The 25,109-nt window shown below is 44.0% G+C and overlaps 1 protein-coding gene across 5 annotated transcripts in view; it reads left to right on the forward strand.

Annotated features, from left to right (window-relative positions):
- cpne2 (copine II) overlaps positions 1–25,109 on the forward strand; it is a 258,097-nt gene that overhangs the window by 206,970 nt on the left and 26,018 nt on the right. For all 5 annotated transcript variants that reach the window (XM_073069841.1, XM_073069840.1, XM_073069839.1 and 2 more), the window contains 2 exons: positions 1,572–1,623; positions 4,746–4,879. In XM_073069841.1, the coding sequence (XP_072925942.1) occupies positions 1,572–1,623; positions 4,746–4,879 (186 nt within the window). The remainder of the gene's footprint in view (positions 1–1,571; positions 1,624–4,745; positions 4,880–25,109) is intronic.

Genomic DNA, 25,109 nt, shown 5'->3' on the forward strand with positions numbered 1-25,109 from the left:
ATTACACTTGCATGCTGTTGGTCAAGAAAGGGGACTAATACAACTATGTTTTCTACAGTGGGGCCTCCTTGCTGTTTGCCACAGGGAAAGTCTTCCCCAAACACTGCCCCCCAGTGGCCAAGGGGCTGCTCCAAGAATCACAGCATGGATTCTATCCATTCACAGATAGGATCCTCACTGCATTGTCAACTTGGAGAGAAATACTTGGAGCAGCATCAACCACTGTAGACATCAATTTGACCTTGAAAGCCTTTGACTCCATCAATGAAGAAGGACACAGTGCAGCATCCTCCTTAAATATCCACCTTATCTTTGTTACATCACGGCAAGGAAGGCTTAATAGAGACACAAGATACTAGAGAATCTGGAATCTGGAACAGCACACAAGATGCTGGAGGGGTCAGGCAGATTCCAGGGAGAGAAATGAACAGATGGAGGGTCTCGACCCAAAGTGTCGACTGTTCATTTCCCACCTGAGCCGCTGAGTTCCTGCAGAGTCTTTTGTGTTGAGTCCTGATCTCAAACTTGGACCTAATCTCATTTCCGACTGGCGTCAAGCTGGACCGTATTTTCCTCAATCTGTTTAGGAAGAAGATTGCAGTGAAGCATAAAGTTTGTGGTTTTGAGTTGCCACCCATGGTATTCACAAATCAGCTACCGCGCAAGCACGCAGCAAAGGCCGATAAGCATTCTGAAAGACAATAATAAAGTAGGGTTCTCATTGGGACATTTCATCATCCTAATACAAATTGTTCTTCAACACACGTTTTTCCTTAGTTTTGTTCTATTCTGTTAAGTAAACATACTGACTGTGTAACATCTTTCTTCTTGAAAAGGCTACTAGTAAGGCTTGATTGATTGTCTGTACCCCGTTATATTGAATCTTCCATTGAGGAAGAGTGCAATGTAACATCATAAAGCAATGAAAGCTACAACTGCCCTGAAGATGTGAAAGTAATGGAAATGGATGTTTGTGCTGAACCCTTTTCAACAACTACAAGAAAGAGAGATTTGGCACTGAAAACTTTCAAGGACTCTGTAACCACATTATTTATTTATATTTACACCATTCTTATTGTTTTTGCACATCGGTTGTTCATTAGTATTTATTTCTGTGCAGTTTTTCAGCGATTCTTTGTTCTACCGTGAATGCCCACAAGAAAATGGATCTCAGGGTTGTATATGGTAACACATGCATACTTTGATAACAAGTTTACTTTGAACTTTGAAAACGGTGACCATAATCGATAATGCTGGAGATGCCCAGCAGATCAGGCAGCATCTGCAGAGAGAGAAGCATTAATGCTTTAAGTTGGAAGCCCTTTCCCAGCCTAATTAACAATGGGAACAGCACTCAGCATTACAATGGATCCAATCTTTAGCAGTTTTTACGCGGGTGGCCCACCAGGGGCACGTAGAACATGCTGCCAATTGTTCCCTGCACTGTCACACTGTCACATCCTTTCTAGCTAAAAAAAATAATCAAATTCACCATTCGCACATATTGTTAGTTTTCAGAATGCCATCAAAGAGACACAGCCTAATTTTCTCCATTATTTTTCTGTTCTCAGGTGTCCCATGAATTTCCCATTAACTTCAATCCTACGAATCCTTTCTGTTCAGGTTAGTATCTTCCTATTCACCAGCCCCCTCATGCCGTGACTCTCTCAAGTCTCTCATCTCTCCCCTTCTACCTCGTGTTCTTTACTGCTAATTGTGTTTCCTTTACCAGTTCTAGTCAGCAGCAGTGATCGTGGTGAGGATACTGCCTACTTAAATCCCCTAAGTGTGCTAGTTACAGCTAATGTTGCTCTCTGAGTTCATTGCTCTGTTAAAATGATGCCTGGGAGCATTCGGTTTTGATTTACAAAGAGATCTTAGTCTGTGGCGAGTGCATTTATATATATAAAAAATAATATAATCAACCAGGGAATCTGCTTTCATTTTCAAGAATTGTTCATATAATTCCTGCTGAAATCTTTTGCAACTGGTTTTAAATTGTGCATGTCGTGATTTTGAACAATGTGTGTTAATGGTTATTGTATTGACTAGATGCATAAGACAGCAATTTATTAGTCCTGATATGGCACATTGCATTTGTTCACCAGCATACAGTTTCTACCCAAACCGAGTGCCCGCTTTACCCAGCTAACTCAGACCTGATCTTTCTCATGAAAATCAAAATAAAATTGCAGATGCTGGAAATCTGAAACTTAAGAAAATATAGAAATATTTGGTGGACCAGTCAACATCTGAAGAAAGAGTAAAACACTTCACCTAGATGGAGGATCTTTGGCTCTGTTTCTCAAGTGATTCGTGTTGCAGAGAGAGGATATGTTCCCTGGAATATACTAGAGGAGATGGTGAGGTGACCTGAGAAGAGTAAATACGATCATGAGGGACATCCATAGGGCGAAAGAAGTTAGTGCTTTCCCCCAGGGACAGTCTGCTAAAAACACAAAAACATTAGTTTTAAGATCAGTGGCAAGTGATTTAAAAGGGTCGTCAGCAGCAGCTTCTTCATACAAAGGGTGGTGTGTATTTGTAAAGAGGCACCAGGAAGTAGTGGTCGAGATTGACATACTAAGAACCTTCTAAAGACACCTGGTTAATTTCGTGGAAAAGGAGAGGTTTAGGTTTGGGCAACTGGAATTAGCTTGCTGGGCAAACGAGTCAGCATGGATGAGTTATGCTGGGGAGCCTATTTTTGTGCTGTATGACTCTAGTGTTCATCTGCAGTGTGGCATTGACAGAATCCTGTGAGGACATTGTCTACTTAGTCAAACACCAGGCTTCCAAAAAGGATTTTTACAAAAGCAGCTTTTTATTTAGTTCTTCCTTCCCTTCCTGTTTCCAGATCTCTTTGAGGGCTACTTTCCTTACTATAACTCTAAACTAGAACTAAAGATGACATTTGCCTTCATACTCATTCTAAAACATTCTGAGCTAAAGTCATCCAAATTGCATTTAATATGAGCAGATCTGAAGAAGTGTTTGGTGTGACCTGTAAATCAGGGTTCAGCCTATCAGTCCCTCAAATCTGCTCTGGCAATTTACAGGATGATGGCTATTCCTCCTTCACCCTCTTCTTTGCTTGCATCAGGAGAGAATTTGACTCATCCCTTCAACCTGATGCATCAACCCAAGGAAACAGCACTCTGCTGAACTGCTGCAGAGAGGAAACGTCAGGTTTTTGCTCTCAGAGGGGAAAGAGGGGAGGCCCAGTCTGAAACTGTTCAGACATTCTCTCTGTCTGTGGGTGCACTTGTAACCAACCCTCTGCTTGGGGAATGGAGCAGGGGTCCAAAGCGTAGCAGGAACCCGAACCTTTCTCCCCTCAACTGCCCTGACCAAGGAAAGCCTCTGCTGTGTATCCTTCAGTGTCCAGGAGATGTGCTTACTGTCTGGGTCAAACTCAGTGATTCTTGTCCATCATCAGACTGTTACAACTTCTGCTGGAATTTAGCCTTTGGCCTGTTTGGAGCCAACTTCAGGAAACGTGAGAAGTAATCAGACTCCCTTTTGTGCATTTATTTCATCAGCACACGGAGTCTGTGATATGAGCAAATCAGCATCCTCCAAAATGGACCCATATTAAATGTAGATTGTGAATTAAACCCAGTTAATTGTAAATAGTGAATTAAATTCCTCACCACCCCATTTCAGATCTTCACCATGGAATACATTTAAATTTAGACGTTAATCCGAATTCCTAGAAAATCCAAAATTCTGTTGAAAAGTAGACCCTGTTTGTAAATGAGCTGCCAGTATAAAACAAACAAACTTCTGGAGGAGCTGATGAAGGTTCTCGGCTCAAACATTGGCTCTTTATTCCTCCGTATAACTGCTGCCAACCCTGCTGAATCCCTCCAGCATTTTGTGTGTTTGATTCTGGCAGCTCAAACTATGTATACACCTTACAAACTGGATTTCCAACATCTGCAGAATCTCTCGTGTTTTTGAGCTGACAGTTTGGAATGTGTTTGTCACGCTGCATCAGTGAAGCTGGGCTTCCTCACCTGAGTTTTCATTCTCACAAAACATTGTTATTGCTTTGTTCCAAATCCCGGGGGGGAGCGGTGGCATGCTTGTGTGTGTGCACGTGACTTGCAGCCACATATAATCTGTCAGCCAGCAAATGCAAAGTAACAGGTTCGCTTCCTCAATTACCATGAGTGAAACACTAGAACTAAATGGCCCCTCTCATCCCCAGCCTCATTCCCAGAATTGTGTCAACTGATTTCAAATTCTCAGCCTGCCTAGGTAGGATTTGAACTTGACTTCTCTGGATCTTTGTTCCGAGTGTAAAGCAACTGAAGTGCCTTTAAACATTGTTAGCTTGAGGGAAGTGTATAAAGGGATTTATGTTAAGATCATAAAATGGGCCTAAAATAAATCCATTTATGTAAATTGTCCCAAGGTACAAATAATGTTTCTTGAATGTGTAGAGGTTAGCGTACTGCTGTTACAGCACCAGTTCAGCTCTGCTGCTGTCTGTAAGGAGTCTGTACATTCTCCCTGTGGCCACATAGCTTTCTTTCGGGTGCTCTGGTTTTCGCACGCGTTCCAAAGCTGTGCAGGTTAATCGGTCACATGAGTGTAGTTGAGAGTTGTGGGCCTGTTGGGCTGCTACCATGTTTTATCTCTAAATAATTAAAAGTAAAGTGTTAATAAACAACCTGGTACAAGCACAGGACTGAAGTGTATACGCTGCTATCTAACCTCGTGGTATTTCCTTGCCAAAGGTGTAGAAGGGATCGTCCAGGCATATACGGCCTGTCTGCCACATGTTCGATTTTATGGACCCACCAACTTCGCGCCGATAGTGAATCACGTGGCAAGGTTTGCCAGCCAAGCCATCCAGCAGGAAGCTGCGGCGGTAAGTGGCAGGGGGCAAAACGCTAAGGTGGGTGTGGCAAATGAACATCCCCCACTCTGGGGTGAGGCTTAGTCGTCTCCGCAGAACTGGAGCTTGTGCCAGATATTCGGAGCAGCACTTTGTTGGGCATTGTCCCTGGACTTGACATGTATCCAGCAGGCCAAATTAATTCAGGGCAATTCTTCAAGTGTTACGTCCAATTAACTGCCATTTGGGTCCCTCTAGGCCCTCTAGGCCCTCGGTCAGCGTGAAAGCCCTCACCACCTTCCGAACGTTGCTCGCAATCCATCTGGAACAGATGGTCTCCCACCGGGCCGTATCCCGGTTCTCCTCTCTTCCTCTCCCACCAACCCAAAGCCCCCAAGACCAACCTCAGTGTCCCTCACCAAAAGAACCTCCCCCCCCAGGTTCCGGCATCCTAATTGGATGGCCCACATTCCTCATCATCCCTCACCTTCAACAATAACCCAGACAGGCTGACAGCAGAACTGCTGAATGAAATACATACAGCACAACAGTAAAGGTGTGAACCAAGGCATTTCATAAACAAATCTTCTTAAAATACACAACAGGATTTCTTTTATAGTATCACCTTGCTGCTTTGCATGGCTTAAGTCTTGTAAATGTAACTACCTCTGAACATAAACAACTCAAACAGCTTTGATCACAAAACTCAGGTGTTTTTATTTCTCTCCGATGCACTTTGTAGAGAACTTGATAGTCAAAAACAGGAGAGCAGAGACGATAAACAGTGTTAAACCTAGCAACTGAATCTCTCCCATTCCCCCTCACACCCCATCCCCCTCTCTTTGCCCCGCTCTCACTACCCTCCCCTCTCCCCTCTACCCACTTCTCTCTCCTTCCTCTCTCTCCCTCTCTGTCTTCCCCCTCCCTCTCAACCCCTTTCTCTCCCCTTCCTTTCTTATCCCTCTCTCCCCTCCCCCTCTTTCCCCCTCCCCCTCTCCCCCTCTTTCTTCCCCCTCCCTCTCCCCCTCCCTCTCTCACCCCTTCTCTCTCCTTCCTTTCTCATCCCTCTCTCTCCCCTCTCCCCTCCCTCTCTTTTCCCCCCTCCCCTTCCTCCTCTTATCCCTTCTCTCTCCCCTCCCCCTTCTCTCCCCTTCCTCCCTCTCTCCCCCCCCCACTCTATCTCTCACCCCTCCCTCTCTCCTCCTTACCCTTTCTTTCCCACCTGAAAAAGAACTGGCGGTTGAATACTTGGTAAGCAATTTCCTGAAGAATCAATATCAGTATTGGGGTAAAATGAACAATTGTATCAAAAAGTTGCACAGTGTGTTTCAAAAGAAAGCCCCAGAGTTGCAGAATGAGGTTTGTTTTTAAAACACAACGAAGAGTCATGGATTTTATTACCACAGAAAGGCATTTCCTTCTACTGGACTCTGAACAAAATAACATCTGAATTTTTCTGTCATTCAGACTTGAAAGTTGTTCCCTTTCGAAAGTGTGAAGATCTGTATCTTATCAGATTTGCTAATTCATTGTAAAGTGTACGAGCCTCTGAGGTCAGCAGTGCTACATTATTTCAAGCAGATGTTGTGAGGCATCGTTTCTTCTTCTCCTTAGAGGAGGTTTGCTCTGTCTCAGTAGTAGGGTTCCTTCTGCTCACTGTTAACGCATTCCTAGTGTGCCTTCCAAAAGCAGAACAGAGAGTGTACAAGCTGCATTGCCATTGCCATTCAAAATAGAACCAGACCCTTCCACCCGCCCCCCCCGAGTCTTCACCAATTGTCCACTTACACTAATCTCCACCCTCCTTTACTAACCCCACTCACCCAGTGGCTAATTAACCCACCGATCCACACTTTGGGATGTGACAGGTAACCAGAGCACTCGGGGAAAATCCACGTGGTCACACGTGGAACATCCATACAGACAGGGTGAAAATACTAAATCCACACAGACGGGCAGAGTTAAGTCCCATCACAGAGCCTGTGAGGCAGCAGCTTCACTAGTGTGTAACCTAGGCTTTGTTTAACTCTCTGTGCGAGTACCTATTATAGTGGCCACTTCATTCGTGTACCTAATAAAATAGCTACTGAGTGTATGTTCATGATCTTCCGCTGTTGTAGCCCTTCCACTTCATGGTTTGCCATGTTGTGCTCTTCTGCACACATTTGAGTTACTGTCACCTTCCAGTCAGTTTGAACCATTCTCCTCTGACCTCTCACTAACAAGGTGTTTTTGCCTACAGAACCACCCATCACTGGATATTTTTTATGTTTTTCACACCATTTTCTGTAAACACTAGACTATTTTGCATGAAACTCTCAGGAGATCAGCAGTTTCTAAGATACTCAAACCACCCTGTCTGGCACCAGCAATCATTCCACAGTCAAACTCACTTAGATCACATTTCTTCCCCATTCTGATATTTGCTCTGAACAACAACTGAACCTCTTGACTGTGTCTGCATGCTTTTGAGCATTGAGTTGCTGCCACATGATTGGCTGATTATATATTTGCAGTAACGAGCAGGTGTATCTAATAAAGTGGCCACATACTCCTCAGCAATGTGAGACCAGATGGCACAGCCTCAGAATAGAAGGACAGCCCTTTAGACAGAAATGAGGAGGAATTTCTTTAGGCAGAGGGTGGTGAACCTGTGGAATTCATTGCTACAGAAAGCTATGGAGGCCAAGTCTTTGGGTTTACACTATTTAAAGTGGAGGTTGATTATTAAGGGTGTAAAAAAAATTATGGGGAGGGCAGGATAATGGGGTTGAGAGAGTTAATAAGTCAGCCATGATTGAATGGTGGAGTATGTTCCATTGGGTGAATGTCCAAATTCTGCTCCAATGTCTTATTGTCTTATAGTCTAATATTGAAGTTATCAAAAGATTATGTTTTGGCTATTGCTTTCTGTTGCTCAAAGAAGATAAAAGGTATATATTCTTTATATAAAGAAGGTATATAAAGGTATATATTCTTTATACCAGCATATTGGTTCTTGGCTGCTACGGAAATGTTCCTTGTGAAATAATCAGGAAGTTGGTTAAAAGAACAAAGGAAACTGAAATCCAGAAATGAACTTGTTAGATGAAAGAATTTGGTCAGCAGAGCTAAGGAGAAAGAGAGAATAGTTTAGGTGTGATCCTTGATCAGAGCCGGTTTGCCAATTGAGTGGGTATACAGTTGTGAGTGAGCTCTTCACCAGTGAGACTGAGATGGGGATTAAGGTATCAATAGACAATAGCTTCAGGAGTAGGCCATTCGGCCCTTCAAGCCAGCACCGCCATTCAATGTGATCGTGGCTGATCATCCGCAATCAGTACCGCGTTCCTGCCTTCTCCCCATATTCCTTGACTCTGTTATCTTTAAGAGCTCTATCTAACTCTTTCTTGAAAGCATCCAGAGAATTGGCCTCCACTGACTTCTGAGGGAGAGCATTCCATAGATCCACAACTCGCTGGGTGAAAGAGTTTTTCCTGAACTCTATTCTAAATGGCCTACCCCTTATTCTTAAACTGTGGCCTCTGGTTCTGGACTCCCCCAACATCAGGAGCATGTTTCCTGCCTCTAGCATTGTCCAATACCTTAATAATCCCTCCCCCCACCCCCCCCACTTTCTGTTTTCCACAATGATCACTCCCTACACGGCTCCTTTGTCCATTCGTCCCTCTTCATTAATCTCCATCCTGGCACCTATCCTTGCAAGCAGAACAAGTGCTACACCTGCCCCTACACCTCCTTCCTCACTATCACACAGGGCCCCAAACAGTCATTCCACGTGAAGCAACACTTCACTTGTTAGTGTGTTGGTGTCATATACTGTGTCCAGTGCTCTTGATGTGGCCTCCTGTTTATCAGTGAGACCTGGTGTAGATTGGGAGACCGCTTTCCATTCCCATTCCAATATGCCCATCCATGGCCTCCTCTACTGTCGTGATGAGGCCACATTCAGTTTAGAGGAGCAACACCTTATATTCCATTTGGGCAGCTTCCAAATTGACGGCATGAACATAAATTTATCAAACTTTTGATAATGCCCTCCCTCTGGTGCTCCTCCCTTCTTTTCATTCTTCCATGGCTTTCTGTCTCTTTCACCAATCAACTGCCCAATTCTTCATCCCTCCCCCCTCCAGGTTTCACCTATCACCTTGTGTTTCTCTCTCCCCTCCCCTCCCCCCACATTTTAAATCTATTCCTCAGCTTTTTTTCTCCAGTCTCAGCCTGAAATGTCAACTGTACTTTTTTTTTCCATAGATGCTGCCTGGCCTGCTGAGTTCCTCCAGCATTTTGTTTGTGTTGTTTAGATTTCCAGCATCTGCAGATTCTCTCTTGTTTCTGATCGGATTACAGCTTTTTCTGATACTGTGCAGTGCCCCCCTACATACCAGATTATGATGGAACCAGTTAGAATGCTCACCGAATAAGTATAACCAGTCGCATTCAGAACCTGCAGAAATTCCCACTTAAGTCCAACCAATCCATCTGTCTTGTAATGTTTTGTAACTCCAAAACATAAAACTCATTGTAAGATAAAGGCAGGAGCTCGCGAGGATGGGTTAAAAAGATTAGAAGATTATGGGCTCAGAACACAATGCAACAAGTGTGAATTCTTTAAACCAAGCATCACTTACTGTGGTCACACCATTGATGCACAAGGTTTACACAAGTGTACTGAGAAAATTCAAGCAGTGATAGATGGTCCAAGGCCAAAGGACGTGTCACACTTGTATTGCGTTCTGAGCCCATAATCTTCTAAACTTTTTAACACTGTCCTAAGATTTTTGAGACATAACCTTGTGATCCTTACCAGTAACAATGATGTCACCCAGGTAACACTGAGTGCCCAGGCAACCATGGTCTATAGTCAGAGTGCAGGTGCAGATGCTAATCCAAAAATTATAGTGCTAAAACCCTTTGTGAGTGTTCATGGTGAGAAACACTTTGGACTCTTCTTCCATCTCCATCTATAGGTAGGCCTCAGCTAAATCCACTTTGCTGCAGTGTTCTCCTCCAGAAAGGTTTGCAAGAATATCCTCCATCCTAGACGAGGGTATTGATCTATTTTCAGTACTGGGTCGATGGCGACTTTAAATTAACCACAGATCCTGACAGATTCATTCTTCTTGGCTACTGGGACCACTGATGTTGCCCACGGGTTCTACTCAACCTTGGAAAAAAAATTTCTTCACCCTCCATGTAATCTAGCTCACTGTCTACCTTAGCACAGATGGTATAAGAAACCAAACAGTGTTTGTAAAACTTGGGTGTGGCATTCTCATTTAACACTATTTTACCCTTAATATGTTTGAGTTTTCCAATGGCATCCTTGAACACTGCTGTGACATAATTGAGTACCTTTCTTAATTCACTTTTAGTTGACTCTGTGCAGGGGATGTGACATGCAAATGGTGAATGGATGTCCAATCAAGTGGTATTTGTCTCAGCCAATCATGGCCCCACAGTGCTGGCCGTCCTGTTTTTAACCACTTACAAGCCCTGTTAAGACTGTTAAGAACCACATACGATCACTGTTAACAATATCATTCCCACATGACAGACCTTTTCTCCAGTACAAGTTCTTAGTTGGGTATCTGCAGGCTTCAGTTCAGTATCTTTGAAATGCCGTTCAAACTCATTTTGTGGAATGAGTGAAGCAGCCGAGCCAGCATCCAATTCCATTTTAATTAATTTGCCGTTCACTTCTGGTTAAGCCATGTTGCTCATCTCCTGTTAATTTTCACATTGTAAATCTCAAGTGTTGTGTCACTGTCATCATCTATCGGACTTTTCATCAACGACATACAGATTAATGCTCTTTTTGAAACTGCAACTTGAACTTTTAGCGTTTTCTCTTCCCTGTGCAGTCCATTTATTTTTGTCTGCCTGACATGCTCTTTGAATGTGTGCTACTTTGTTGCATTTTCTGCAAATTTCAACTTTTAAACCTACATTGAATACGTACACAACGCTGGAAGAACTCAGCAGGTCAGGCAGCATCCGTGAGAAAAGAACAGGCAATGTTTCGGGCCGAGACCTTTCATCAGGAATGGGGGGGGGAAGAGAGGGCTAAAGCCCAGTAATAAAGATAGGGGAGGGGTAGGGCCTAGAGGCGCCAGGTGGAAAACCGATCAGAGGAAGGATAAAGGGGGGAGGGGATAAGCATGAAAGAACTGTAGAGATAAAGAAGCAGTAAGTTGAAAGGGGAGAGAGGCAGAGAGGGACCTGGGATAGGGAATTACTGAAAATTGGAGAATTCAATGTTCATACCACCAGGATGGAGGTTACCCAGATGATAGATGAGGTGTTGCTCCTCCAACCTGAGTTTGGCCTCATCATGGCAGTAGAGGAGGCCATGTATGGACATATCTAGATGGGAATGAGAGGCAGAGTTGAAGTGGGTGGCAACCGGGAGATCCTGTCTGTTGTGACGGACGGAGCGTAGGTGCTCGACGAAGCGGTCCCCCAATCTGTGTCGGGTCTCACTGATGTAGAGGAGGCCGCACCAGGAGCACCGGATGCAATAGACGACTCCAGCAGACTCGCAGGTGAAGTGTTGCCTCACCTGGAAGGACTGTCTGGGGCCTGGAATGTTGGTAAGGGGGGAGGTGTGGGGACAGGTGTAGCATTTACGCTTGCAGGGATAAGTGCCAGGTGGGAGTTCTGTGGGGAGGGATGTGTGGACCAGGTAGTCACGGAGGGAACGATCCCTGCGAAAAGCTGAGAGGGGTAGGGAGGGAAAGATGTGCTGGGTGGTGGGGTCCTGTTGAAGGTGGCAGAAGTTGTGGAGGATAGTATGTTGGATCCGGAGGCTGGTGGGGTGGTAGGTGAGGACAAGGGGAACCCTGTCCCCGTTGTGGTGACGGGAGGATGAATTAAGGGCTGAAGTGCGGGAAGTGGAGGAGATGCGGGTGAGGGCATCTTTGATGATGCCATAAGGGAAACCACGATCCTGAAAGAAAGAGGACATTTGAGTAGTCCTGGAACGGAAAGCCTAGGAGCAGATGCGGCAGAGACGGAGGAACTGGGAATAGGGAATGGCATTTTTGCATTGGGCAGGGTGGGAAGAGGTATAGTCAAACCTACATTGGTCTGGTGTGCGTGAGCCCCTGCCATAACAGTAACACAATTTGTTTGGCCAGGCTGGTTTCTGCTTAGACTTTGCAATTTTGTTCACACTTACGTTTGAATGCGTTTCTGTCTGCAGTTTCCATTGATACAGCAATTTCAACCGCTCTTTTAAATGTAAGTTGTGCTTCAGTTGGGAGCTGTTTTTGAGTGATTTCTTGTAAGATTCCACAAACTATACAATCTCTCAGTGCATCATTAAGCCCATTACCAAACTGCCAATGCTCAGACAATCTCTTCAATTCAGACATGTATGCTGAAATTAACTCCCTTTCCTTTTGATTTCACTTATGAAACCTAAAGTGTTCTGCAATTTGTTTCTAAATATTCTTGCATTACTTTTACGATATCAGTGAAGCTCATTTCGGCTGGTTTGGTTGGAGCAATCAAACTTCTAAGCAAACTGCCTTTAAACCCAATGCACTCAGCAAAGCTGGTACTCATTTCTCATTGCATCTCTCATTTGCTCTGACATAGTGTTCAATTCACTCAGCATACAAAATCCAGTTATCTCTTGATAACATGTCAATCTTTCCAATGCAGCCAGCTATTTTTGCTCTTTTTTTAAAAAAAATTATGATTATTATCACCCGCTACTCATTGTTTTTGAATTTGTCCATTTTCTGCCTTTTTTAACTCAATTACCTTTCCTTTTCTGAAGAAAGCACACTACCTTTTTAAAAAGTGAATGTCTTTCTGCGCATTTTTTATTAAACTAACATCTTGGGCTCATTGAAAACTTCCTCTTCACCACTGTTATGTTTTGTAACTCTAAAACATAACACTAACTACAAGAGAAAGGTGGGAGCCTAGGAGAACGGTCTCACTTTGGTTTTTACTGTAAGCGAGGCACACGCATATAATGTGGTGGCATAAATACAAATGCCGTTTACATAAACAAAGAATGCTTAACCAAAGAATATATTCACAATATTACTCAAATATTACCAAAATATTAAATACACACCACTTCTTGTGTGAAGAATTTTATAACATCAGTCCTAAATGTCCTTTTATTCGTTTGATCCTTTGCTTTCTTGCCGGCTGCTGAGATTATGTTTGAATTGATTTCCTTCCTTGAATCAATTTCCAAGATCCACAAAATACTGCACGAACTGTAATGTAAGACAAGCTTTTCACTGTGCCTTGCTACATGCGACAATAGTAAACCAATTCCAATTCCAATTGCAAAATTACCACGGATGTTGAAAATCTAAGAACAGAAAATGTTGGCAAGGCAGTTCCATGCAGAAAGAAGCAATGTTTTGCGCCAATGGCCTTTCACCAGAACAAAAGAGAACTTAAAAGGATGATGGATTCTTAACCTGAAACACTGTTTCTGTCTCCATTACTTTCTTTATCTTTATTTAGAGAGACAATGCAGAACAGACCCTTCTGCCCTAACAAGCCACACCACCCAGCAACTCACTGATTTAACCCCAGCTGATTCACAGGACAATTTACAATGACCAGTTAACCTACTAACTGTGGGAAGAACGCAGAGCACCCAGAGGAAACCCAGTGGGGAGAAGATACAAATGCCTTACCGACAGCATTGGAATTGAACTCTGAACTCCAGCTGTAGTAGCATCACGCTAACTGTGGCATGCATGCGGAGTTGAATGATAAGAGCCATACAACATAGCACTCATACAGCCCACCAAGTCAATGCAACCGGTGACAGCTCATTTACACTGTTCCTACAATTACATCATGTTTGTTGCTCATTAACTTCCCTCAGTCTCTACTCAGTATACAATGGCACATTAACCTACCCATCCACATTAACCTACCCATCCGCATTAACCTACCCATCCGCATTAACCTACCCATCCGCATTAACCTACCCATCCACATTAACCTACCCATCCGCATTAACCTACCCATCCGCATTAACCTACCCATCCGCATTAACCTACCCATCAGCATTAACCTACCCATCCACATTAACCTACCCATCCGCATTAACCTACCCATCCGCATTAACCTACCCATCAGCATTAACCTACCCATCCACATTAACCTACCCATCAGCATTAACCTACCCATCCACATTAACCTACCCATCCGCATTAACCTACCCATCCGCATTAACCTACCCATCCGCATTAACCTACCCATCCACATTAACCTACCCATCCACATTAACCTACCCATCCACATTAACCTACCCATCCGCATTAACCTACCCATCCACATTAACCTACCCATCCGCATTAACCTACCCATCCGCATTAACCTACCCATCCACATTAACCTACCCATCCACATTAACCTACCCATCCACATTAACCTACCCATCCACATTAACCTACCCATCCGCATTAACCTACCCATCCGCATTAACCTACCCATCCGCATTAACCTACCCATCCACATTAACCTACCCATCCACATTAACCTACCCATCCGCATTAACCTACCCATCCGCATTAACCTACCCATCCACATTAACCTACCCATCCACATTAACCTACCCATCCGCATTAACCTACCCATCCACATTAACCTACCCATCCACATTAACCTACCCATCCACATTAACCTACCCATCCGCATTAACCTACCCATCCGCATTAACCTACCCATCCACATTAACCTACCCATCCACATTAACCTACCCATCCGCATTAACCTACCCATCCACATTAACCTACCCATCCACATTAACCTACCCATCCACATTAACCTACCCATCCGCATTAACCTACCCATCCACATTAACCTACCCATCAGCATTAACCTACCCATCCACATTAACCTACCCATCAGCATTAACCTACCCATCCACATTAACCTACCCATCCGCATTAACCTACCCATCCACATTAACCTACCCATCCGCATTAACCTACCCATCCGCATTAACCTACCCATCCACATTAACCTACCCATCCGCATTAACCTACCCATCCACATTAACCTACCCATCCGCATTAACCTACCCATCCGCATTAACCTACCCATCCACATTAACCTACCCATCCACATTAACCTACCCATCCGCATTAACCTACCCATCCGCATTAACCTACCCATCCACATTAACCTACCCATCCACATTAACCTACCCATCCGCATTAACCTACCCATCCACATTAACCTACCCATCCACATTAACCTACCCATCCGCATTAACCTACCCATCCACATTAACCTACCCATCCGCATTTCTTTGGGAGGAAACAGGAATACCTGGAGGATACCCACATAGCCATACAGAAAACATGCAAACTCCAAAGAGACAGCACCCAAGGTCAAGATTGAGTCTGAGTCCCCGGCACTGTGAAGCAATGCCTCTATTGGCTGTGATACTGCACCACCCTAATTCTTACGCTTCCATTAGAGAGTAGATCCCAGCACTTTCAGTTCACGCCTAGCACAGATCATCACTGCTGCTGTATTTCAAGGCGAGGGAGTCCACGACACCTCATAACTGAATCCAATGATGGTCACAACTCATCCGTCTGACCCCAGCACATGGGTGCTGCACGCTCTCCCATTGCTCCAGAGCATGTGGTGTGTACAAAGGGCTGACTTCACACAAAATCAATATCATATACAATTGTGTTAACTTGCAGTACTTTAAAAAAAATCACCACCTCTCTATCACAATGGCAAAGTATTTCTTAAATTTAAAAGAATAATGCAAAACATTTCAAAGACTTGAGGAAGGTTGTAAGCCTAACGAGAGACAGAAAGATTAAAAGGATTGTCAAAAAGGCAGTGTATTCAGACATGAGAAGTCAGCATAACTTTATGTAATGAATTTCTTTTCATAATGAATCTAAAATTTAATTGTATCTGTAGAAAGCGAAAAGATTAGCAGTGCCTAATTATAGTTTACTCGTATTCTACAAGCATTTTGTTCAGCTTTACCTACAGTTTGCTTGATACAGATGTTCATTTGATGTGCAGTTCGTCCCACATATAATGAATCTTAAACAAAGATCAAGGCTGCTTTTATGTTAAATTTCCCTGGCCATTTCGAGAAAGAAAACATTTATGTCTTCAGCTGCAAACAGTATTATTTATTTTGGTTTACATAGTTCAATGGAACCCAATTAAAAGGATTTGCTTGAAGCATCTGAATTTTATTAATGAGTAATTTTAGCTCGACAGGACATTTAAATTTATATAATGAAACCGATGAATATATTTCTGCAATGTTTCATTTGATGAAAATTATATTGTGGACAGGGTTGCTGAGATGGGAAGTGAGCATTGGGTTGTTTCTAAGGACACGGGCAGCTCTGCTCATTTGATCCACACTTGCTATTAACCCTTTGCAGTCTGGAGTAGATAATGAAAATAGGTCAGCTGCCAGCATGAATGGCTGGTTGCTCACTGAACTGCCAACCCTCATCCTCCAGCTCACTCCTCCTCTCCCTATCCCCCTATTCAACCCTCCACTCCCTCATCCTACTGCTCACCCCTCCTCTCCCTCACCTGATCTCTGACCTTGTATCTCCCCGATGTATCCACCCCGGCAGTATATTCCACACTCACATCACTCTCGGTATAATAAAACTTACCCTCCCATCACCTTAAAATTATGTCTCCTCGTAATAGACATTTCTGTCCTGGGTAAAAGGTGCTGGCTGTCCACTCTTACGCCTCCTATTATCTTATACACCAGGAGTTCCCAACCTGAGGTGCCCGCACCCCCAGGGGGTGCAAGATGGAATTTCAGGGGGTGCAATAAAGAGTGGCTTGTGTGCTTGAGTGACAACACGAGTCATCACTCAGCCAGCTGCCAGTGTGCCTTGAGAAGTGGTAGTAACGTTTGTCCCAAGCACACTCCAGTCTTCCGCTGCCCGAGTCAGCGTTGAGGATTCTCATCAGTGTTACCTGGGAGTTACACCCCAGAGTTGAGGAGTCTCATCAGTGTTACCTGGGAGTTACACCTCAGAGTTGAGGAGTCTCATCAGTGTTACCTGGGAGTTACACCTCAGAGTTGAGGAGTCTCATCAGTGTTACCTGGGAGTTACACCTCAGAGTTGAGGAGTCTCATCAGTGTTACCTGGGAGTTACATCTCAGAGTTGAGGATTCTCATCAGTGTTACCTGGGAGTCACACCCCAGAGTTGAGGAGTCTCATCAGTGTTACCTGGGAGTTACACCTCAGAGTTGAGGAGTCTCATCAGTGTTACCTGGGAGTCACACCCCAGAGTTGAGGAGTCTCATCAGTGTTACCTGGGAGTTACACCTCAGAGTTGAGGATTCTCATCAGTGTTACCTGGGAGTTACACCTCAGAGTTGAGGAGTCTCATCAGTGTTACCTGGGAGTTACACCTCAGAGTTGAGGATTCTCATCAGTGTTACCTGGGAGTCACACCCCAGAGTTGAGGAGTCTCATCAGTGTTACCTGGGAGTCACACCCCAGAGTTGAGGAGTCTCATCAGTGTTACCTGGGAGTTACACCTCAGAGTTGAGGATTCTCATCAGTGTTACCTGGGAGTCACACCCCAGAGTTGAGGAGTCTCATCAGTGTTACCTGGGAGTTACACCCCAGAGTTGAGGAGTCTCATCAGTGTTACCTGGGAGTTACACCTCAGAGTTGAGGAGTCTCATCAGTGTTACCTGGGAGTTACACCTCAGAGTTGAGGAGTCTCATCAGTGTTACCTGGGAGTTACACCTCAGAGTTGAGGATTCTCATCAGTGTTACCTGGGAGTCACACCCCAGAGTTGAGGAGTCTCATCAGTGTTACCTGGGAGTCACACCCCAGAGTTGAGGAGTCTCATCAGTGTTACCTGGGAGTTACACCTCAGAGTTGAGGATTCTCATCAGTGTTACCTGGGAGTCACACCCCAGAGTTGAGGAGTCTCATCAGTGTTACCTGGGAGTCACACCCCAGAGTTGAGGAGTCTCATCAGTGTTACCTGGGAGTTACACCTCAGAGTTGAGGATTCTCATCAGTGTTACCTGGGAGTCACACCTCAGAGTTGAGGAGTCACATCAGTGTTACCAGGGAGTTACACCTCAGAGTTGAGGATTCTCATCAGTGTTACCTGGGAGTTACACCCCAGAGTTGAGGAGTCTCATCAATTTACTGTTTACAATTTTTTCTGAATAAATTAGAATCTAATTGCTCAATTTATATTTGCATTTTATGCACTGAGTTAAAAGCTTATTTTTTTAAGTTCAATTTGTTCACCCGCAGTACTGTATGTGGTTCAATTTGTGATTCAAAAATTAGAAATCAGACTTCTTCATCTTCAAATGTGATATTACTTTTGTAGGGGGTGCAAACATTAATCAAACATTTCCTAGGGGTGTGGGGCATAGAAAAGGTTGGGAACCACTGTTATACGCCTTCTTCACAACAAGGAGTAAAGCCCTAACTCACTCAATCTCCTCATAACATATGTTCTCTAATCCAGACAGTATCCTAGTAAACCTCTTTGTACCTCTCTTGAGCTTCCACATCCTTCCTGCAAGAGGAGAGCAGAGCAGAACACCACACTCCAGGTTTGTCTACGCACCAGAATTTCAGAGAACTGCAACATTACCTCATGGCTCTTGAACCTAGTCTGCAGACAGACCAACACACCTTACCCCTTTTTGATTACCCTATCAACTTCAAACCATGGTTCCTTCTCCCTACCATCCTTTCCCTGCCTCGGTGAGCCAAATCCCTCGCAAGTGCTCCCTAAACAATCTGCACATTTCCTTTGTACACTTTCCAGAGTATACCTGTTCCCAATTTATGCTTCCAAGTTTCTGCCTAGTAAAATCATAATTGCCACCCTCCAACTAAATACTTCTGTGTTTGTCTTCTCCTATCCCTATACATGACTATGCTAAGGGTGAGGGAGCTGTGGTCAGTGTTTCCAAAATGCTCACCCACTGATAGATCTGTCACCTGACCAGGTTTATTTCCTTGTAGGAGAGCAAATATGGCCTCTCCTCCAGTCAGCCTGTCCACATGTTATGCCAGGAATCTTTTCTGGACACACCTGACAAATTCTGCCCCATCAAAGTCTTTTGCACTTAGGAACTGCCAATCAATATTCGGGAAGTTGAAGTCATCCAGGACAACACCCTGCTATTTTTGTACCTTTCCAAAATCTGTTCAGACCTCCCAGTCTGATCCTCAGTATCCCTGTTGCTATTGGGATGGGTGGGGGAGGTCTATAATCCCAGTAGAGTGACTGCTCCCTTCCTGTTTCTGACTTCCTCCTGCACATGCTCAGTAGCCAATCCTTCCACAATGTCCTTCCTTTCTGTAGCTCTGATATTAGCAATGCCACTCTCCCACCTCCCAGCAGCCATTCCTTCCCTTGAGGCAGCCAACGCTTATCCTTACTGGCTCATGGCACTGGTGGGAATCCAGAGATTACTACCCATGAGGTTTTCTTTAGCTTCCTACCTAGCTCTCTCAGGCGGTGGAGTGGAGGTATGTCCCTACCAAAGGAAGTGTACGACACTCCTTCCCTGTGCTAACCTGCAGGTGACCCTTGGACAAGGGCCCCCAAACAGGGTCATGTGAAACCATGGGAACAGGTGGTGGATGGCCGTATGAGCAACTAGTGCATATCACAAGTCATGCTTATGTGACCATTGACACCAGGCAGACAATCTCTGAAGAGTATTGATAGGGTCACCTGTCTTGTATAGACACTACCCAGAAGAAGGCAATGGCAAACCATTTCTATTGAAAAATTTACCAAGAGCCATAATGCCCTATGATCCCCCATGTCATACACATAATGAACAAACCTCACTCTCTATGTTCACTCCTCAGGGTCACATCCCCTTTCCTACCTACGTCATTGGTAGCAACGTGCACCACAGCTTCTGGCTGCTCTCCCTCTCCCTTTAGAGGGCTGCGGACCCAATCCAGGACATCCTTGACCCTGGCACATACCATCAATTCCAGTTAAACTTTTTCTTCTTCACACTTCATGAAAAACAATATCCAAGTAAAGCAAAATGGAAAGTTACAAGGATGTCAATTTTATTGGAAACTGAATGAGCTTAACATTTGCCCAATTAATTAGGCTGAAATTCAGCCCTTATTCCTGCTGAGTTCACTGATCTCTTTCAACAGTAAAACCTTGTTCACAAGTCAATGACAAGAGAGTGAGTGTTCAGCAGGGTAACAGTATGGCAGACAGTGGGGATAAATATTGTTGAGATGTGTATTTAATTGTTCTCAGAAACTGTTGTCCCTTACTATATTCCTTGTATTGATTAGGCCATCCCTTCAAAGCCATACATGGAAAATCTGTCTGGTTGCTTTTACTGTGATTCTTTGTTTCATTTGTGACTGAACAAACAGTAATTTTCATTCCTAATGTATTCTTCTACTGCCTACATGGGATTTCTCTTCATTCCTGTCAGACATAAACAAATTCTTTCAAAAAGGCTTAAGTAGAACTTGTAAGTGGCCGGTGAAGCTCTATTGTAGTTTGGGTGTGAACATGCTTTCTGTACTTTCCAGACCTCACCCACTCATAGTATAACCCGAGACTGGACGTGAAGTTGGGACCTGACCTGACATCAGACCAGCATTATTGTGTTGATTTAATTGGAACCTAATTCATTCTGGGCATGTTTTCATCAGTGAAACAACCTCCAGGATGAAGAAGTTGCAGCCTAGGCCTTGAGCTGGTTTGGTCCCCGTTTTGTTTAAAATATTGCAGCGGGTGTTGGGAAGCAGCAAATGGAAAGGCTGGTGAGGACCGATTGTCACTTCAGTGCTCTCCTCACGTGGCTGTTGACCTACTATACTCTGCTCACAGAGCCCAGGGGTGGATCAGCCATTGCCTGGAGGACACAGCAGGAAGCTTTCTTCACCAGAAAATAAGTCCATTCAGCCCATTTCATCCATGCCAGCTTCTAGTAGAAGGGACATGAAGGGACTATCCAGTTTCTTTTTGGAGGCCTTGATAGACTTATTACGCCTCCCTTACAGGGAGTGAATTCCAGATCATCACCACTCTCTGCATTAATATTGTTCCTCATATCCCTCTACACCATTCACCCATCACTGCAGATCCACGTTCCCAGTACTTGCTAATGGGAACAGCTTCCTTATTCTATAAGTGATCTTGCACACTTCCTCAGAGACAAAGAGAAGAGCCTCAGTTTCTAATATTGTAACTAGAATCACTCCATTAATTCTTCTTGTGCACTTTACTGGACCTTCACAAATTTACTAAAGAGTAACCAACACTCAACACGTTGATTCGTTGGTTCCCACAAAACCAGAGTGGAAGCAAGTCAGCCTTGATCCTGTGAGCCGTTTCAGAGAAAGCATGCAGTTATATGAACTTTAGCAGGCACTAAGATGCTTGACAAGCCACGTGCCCCGCCAACTTTCAAAGTTCATGGACTTACATGTAGGCTGCTCTGGTCCTCATTCTTTAAAACTTCATTACTGTGTCAAAATTTAATTGAAACTCTAGCAAGAACTTCCCTTAGTTGAAACTTGTATGTTTACATTACACCTGTCAGACGATTCTTCCCAGAATAAAGAGGATACCTTCTTCAGACAACAGAAGTTTAGGATAGGCTAGTGTGGAAAATGAGCAAATTTGCAATTCTGATTTTTACACACATTGTTAAACAGAATGCACATGTTCTTAATATTTCCTTTCTTTTCTCAAATTGTACAGAAACAGACCCTTCAGCCCTTTGTGTCCTTGCCAACAGACAGGTACCCAACTTCAAACCAGGACAAACATTGGGAGGACTGACCAGAGTAGGCCTTATAGGATGAACAGTAGGGCACTGAGGAGTACAGTAGAACCAGAGGGATCTGGGAACACAGATTCATAATTCATTGGAAGTGGCATCACAGGTTGATAGACTCATGAAGAAAGCTTTTGGCACATTGGTCATCACAAATCGATGTACTGAGTACAGGATTTTAGATGTTGAAGATGTTGGTGGGGCCTAATTTGGAGTATTGTGTGCAGATCATCAATAAGATTGAAAGAGTGCAAAGAAAATCTACAAGGATGTTGCCCGGGCTTGAGGAAATGAGTTACAGGGAATGATTGAATAGGTTAGAACTTATATTCCCTGGAGCATAGGAGAATGAGGGGAGATTTGATAGAGACGTACAAGATTATGAGTGATACACAGAGGGTAAATGCAAGCAGGCTTTTTCCGCTGAGGTTGGGTGAGACTACAACTAGAGGTCATGGGTTAGAGGTGAAAGGTGAAATGATTAAGGGGAACATGAGAGGAAACTTCTTCATTCAGAGGGTGAAGAGAGTGTGGAACGAACTGCAGTGGAAGTGGTAGATGCAGGTTCAATTTCAATATTTAAGAGAAATTTTGATAAGTTCATTGATGGCAGAGGTATGAAGGGTTGTGGACTGGGAGCAGTTTAATGGGAATAGGCAGAATGATAGTTTGGCATGGACTAGATGGGACAAAGGGTCTGTTTCTTTTCTGTAGTGTTCCATGACTACAGTAAATCTATCTTCCTGAGCTTAGCCTATAGCCTTCTATGCCATAGCACTTCAAGAACTCCTTTAAACACTGTAAGAATATCTGCCTTCACCTGTCCCTCAGGAATGCAGTCCAAATTTCATCCAGCCTCCGGCATCATATAATTCTTACTCAGGTTCTTCACACGCACCCCCCACTCTCCCACCAACCTTTAAATTAAACCTATTTCCTCATATATCTGTGTGAAAGAGAAATGTCTCTCACTCTCTTACTATCTATTGCATGTCCCTCACGATCTTGGTCAAAGGTACATTTAATGTCAGAGAAATGTATACAATATACATCCTGAAATGCTTTTTCTTCACAAACATCCACAAAAAACAGAGGAGTACCCCAAAGAATGAATGACAGTTAAATGTTAGAACCCCAAAGTCCCCCCCGGATCCCCTCCCTCCTGTGTGTAAGTGGCAACAAGCAACAATCCCCCCCCACTCCCACCAGCAGAAAAGCATCGGCACCCACCACCGAGCACTGAAGTGTGAGCAAAGCAACAGCAAAGGCACAGAATTGCAGTTACCCCCAAAGACCTGTTTCACCCAGTATATGACATACCACAGGCTCTCTCTCCCCAATAGGGGAGAAGGAGGTGACTCTGTTTTCCTTGTATGACCCTTCCTCCTTTCCCGTTGGACTAAGGAAGACACACCCAGCAGTGTTCATTTAACTTTTACACTTAGTTTCAATTCCACAATGTCTAGTTATAGCAGGTCATCCAAGGACCTGGAGTTGTCATTTCCCATTCCATGCAAGCACAATTCAGATAGGATGAAAGTCTGTTTTCAAATGTTAATTGGCTTTGGCTTCTTGCCATCACAGCATTGAACCATGCTAATATCTAACAGCAGCTTCAGTCGCTCCCTTCTGATTGTCCCAAGTATGTGCTCTATGAACCGTCCCTCTTTAAAATAACTACGGCATAAATGGTCTGGATTCTCAGTGTAACACTTGATCGCACAACAGATTGAAATGAAGAAAGGATGCACAAACCATGATATTGTTCATCCAGAAAGGACAGTCTGTTCTTCACCCACCACCCCAGACAATTGCTCAGTAACTGCTTAGCAAGAAAACTGTCCTGAGTGTCAATTACTCACACAAATAACTTTGTGGGAAAGGAGCCTTCAGCAATTTGACCCTGAGCCACCTTATTCTTCAGACACAGCTTCTCACCATGTTGTTGCCATCCTACTTGGGTTTCTTAAAGTGCCATTTGCTTTCTGGAGGCCAGATTTTTACGGGGGTTGTACTGGGAATGTGCTTTGAGTGGGGTATGCAAAACACAGCCATTTTGCATTGGTGGGGCTTGACTCTGAGAATGGAATCCAGATTCTGTGAGGGTTTTTTTCCCCTTCAGCAATTGCTCTCCAAGTTTCAATAGTGGGATGAAGGGTGGTTGTGTAGGAGCCCCACTGCAGAGCAAAAGCACAATTCCCAGGCTGATTCTGCCTGAGACATCTTCAAGGAGTGGTTCATTATTAAGGACCCACAGCACCCCCCTTCACACTTACCATCAGGGAGGAGGTACAGAAGCCTGAAGGCACACACTCAGTGATTCAGAAAGAGCTTCTTCCCCTCTGCCATCCGATTCCTAAATGGACATTGGACCCATGAACACTACCTCACTACATATTTTAACTTAACTATTTAATAGATATATATATGTACTTAACGTAACTCAGTTTTCTCTATATTTGTTTATCATGTATTTCATTATGCTGCTGCCATAAAGTTAACAAATCTCACAACATATGCTGATGAGATTAAATCTGATTCTGAATATCCATTCAGAAATCAAAAGGCAGGAGGGAAGAAGCTGTTTCTGATTTATTGATGGTAACAATGAGAAGAGAGCATGTTCTGGGTGGTGAGTGTCCTTAACTGTCGTTGCTTTTTGAGTCATCGCTCCTTGAAGATGTCTTGGAAGCTCGTGCCCATGATGGAGCTGACTAAGTTTACAACTCTCTGCAGCTTACTTCCATCCTTTGCAGTAGTCCCCTAATCCCCATACCAGGTGGTGATGCAGCCAGTTAGAATGCTCTCCACAGTACTTCTGTAGAAATCTTTGAGTGTTTGAGGTGACATCCCAAATCTCCTCAAAACTTCTAATGAAGTGTAACCGCTGTCTTGCTTTCTTTAAAGCTGCATCAATACGTTGCTTCCAGGTTTAGTCCTCAGAGATGTTGACACCCAGGAACCTGAAATTACTCACTCTCTCCAGTCATGATCCCTCTATGAGGAGTGGTATGTGTTCCCTCATCTTACCCTCCCTGAAGTCCACAATCAGATCTTTGGTCTTACTGACATTGTTGTTGCTGCAACACCACTCTACTAGTTGGTATAACTTGCTCTTGTACACCCTCTCATCTCCATCTGAGATTCTGCCAACAATGGTTATATCATCAGCAAATTAATAGCTGGCAATTGAGCTGTGCCTAGCCACACAGTCATGGGTGTAGAGAGAGTAGAACAGTGGGCTATCCCTGAGGTGCGCCAGTGTTGAATGCCCGCGAGGTGGAGGTGTTGTTTCCAATAACATCTGGTTTGTGGGCTTTCGGTTCGGAAGTCAAGGATCCAGTTGCAGAGAGAGGTTCAGAGGCCCAGGGTTCTGGAGCTTTTCGATCAGAACTGTAGGAATGATGCTGTTAAACACTGAGCTGTAGTCAATAGACA

The sequence above is a fragment of the Hemitrygon akajei genome, chromosome 17 (assembly GCF_048418815.1).
Source record: "Hemitrygon akajei chromosome 17, sHemAka1.3, whole genome shotgun sequence".
NCBI classification, from domain to species: Eukaryota; Metazoa; Chordata; class Chondrichthyes; order Myliobatiformes; family Dasyatidae; genus Hemitrygon; species Hemitrygon akajei.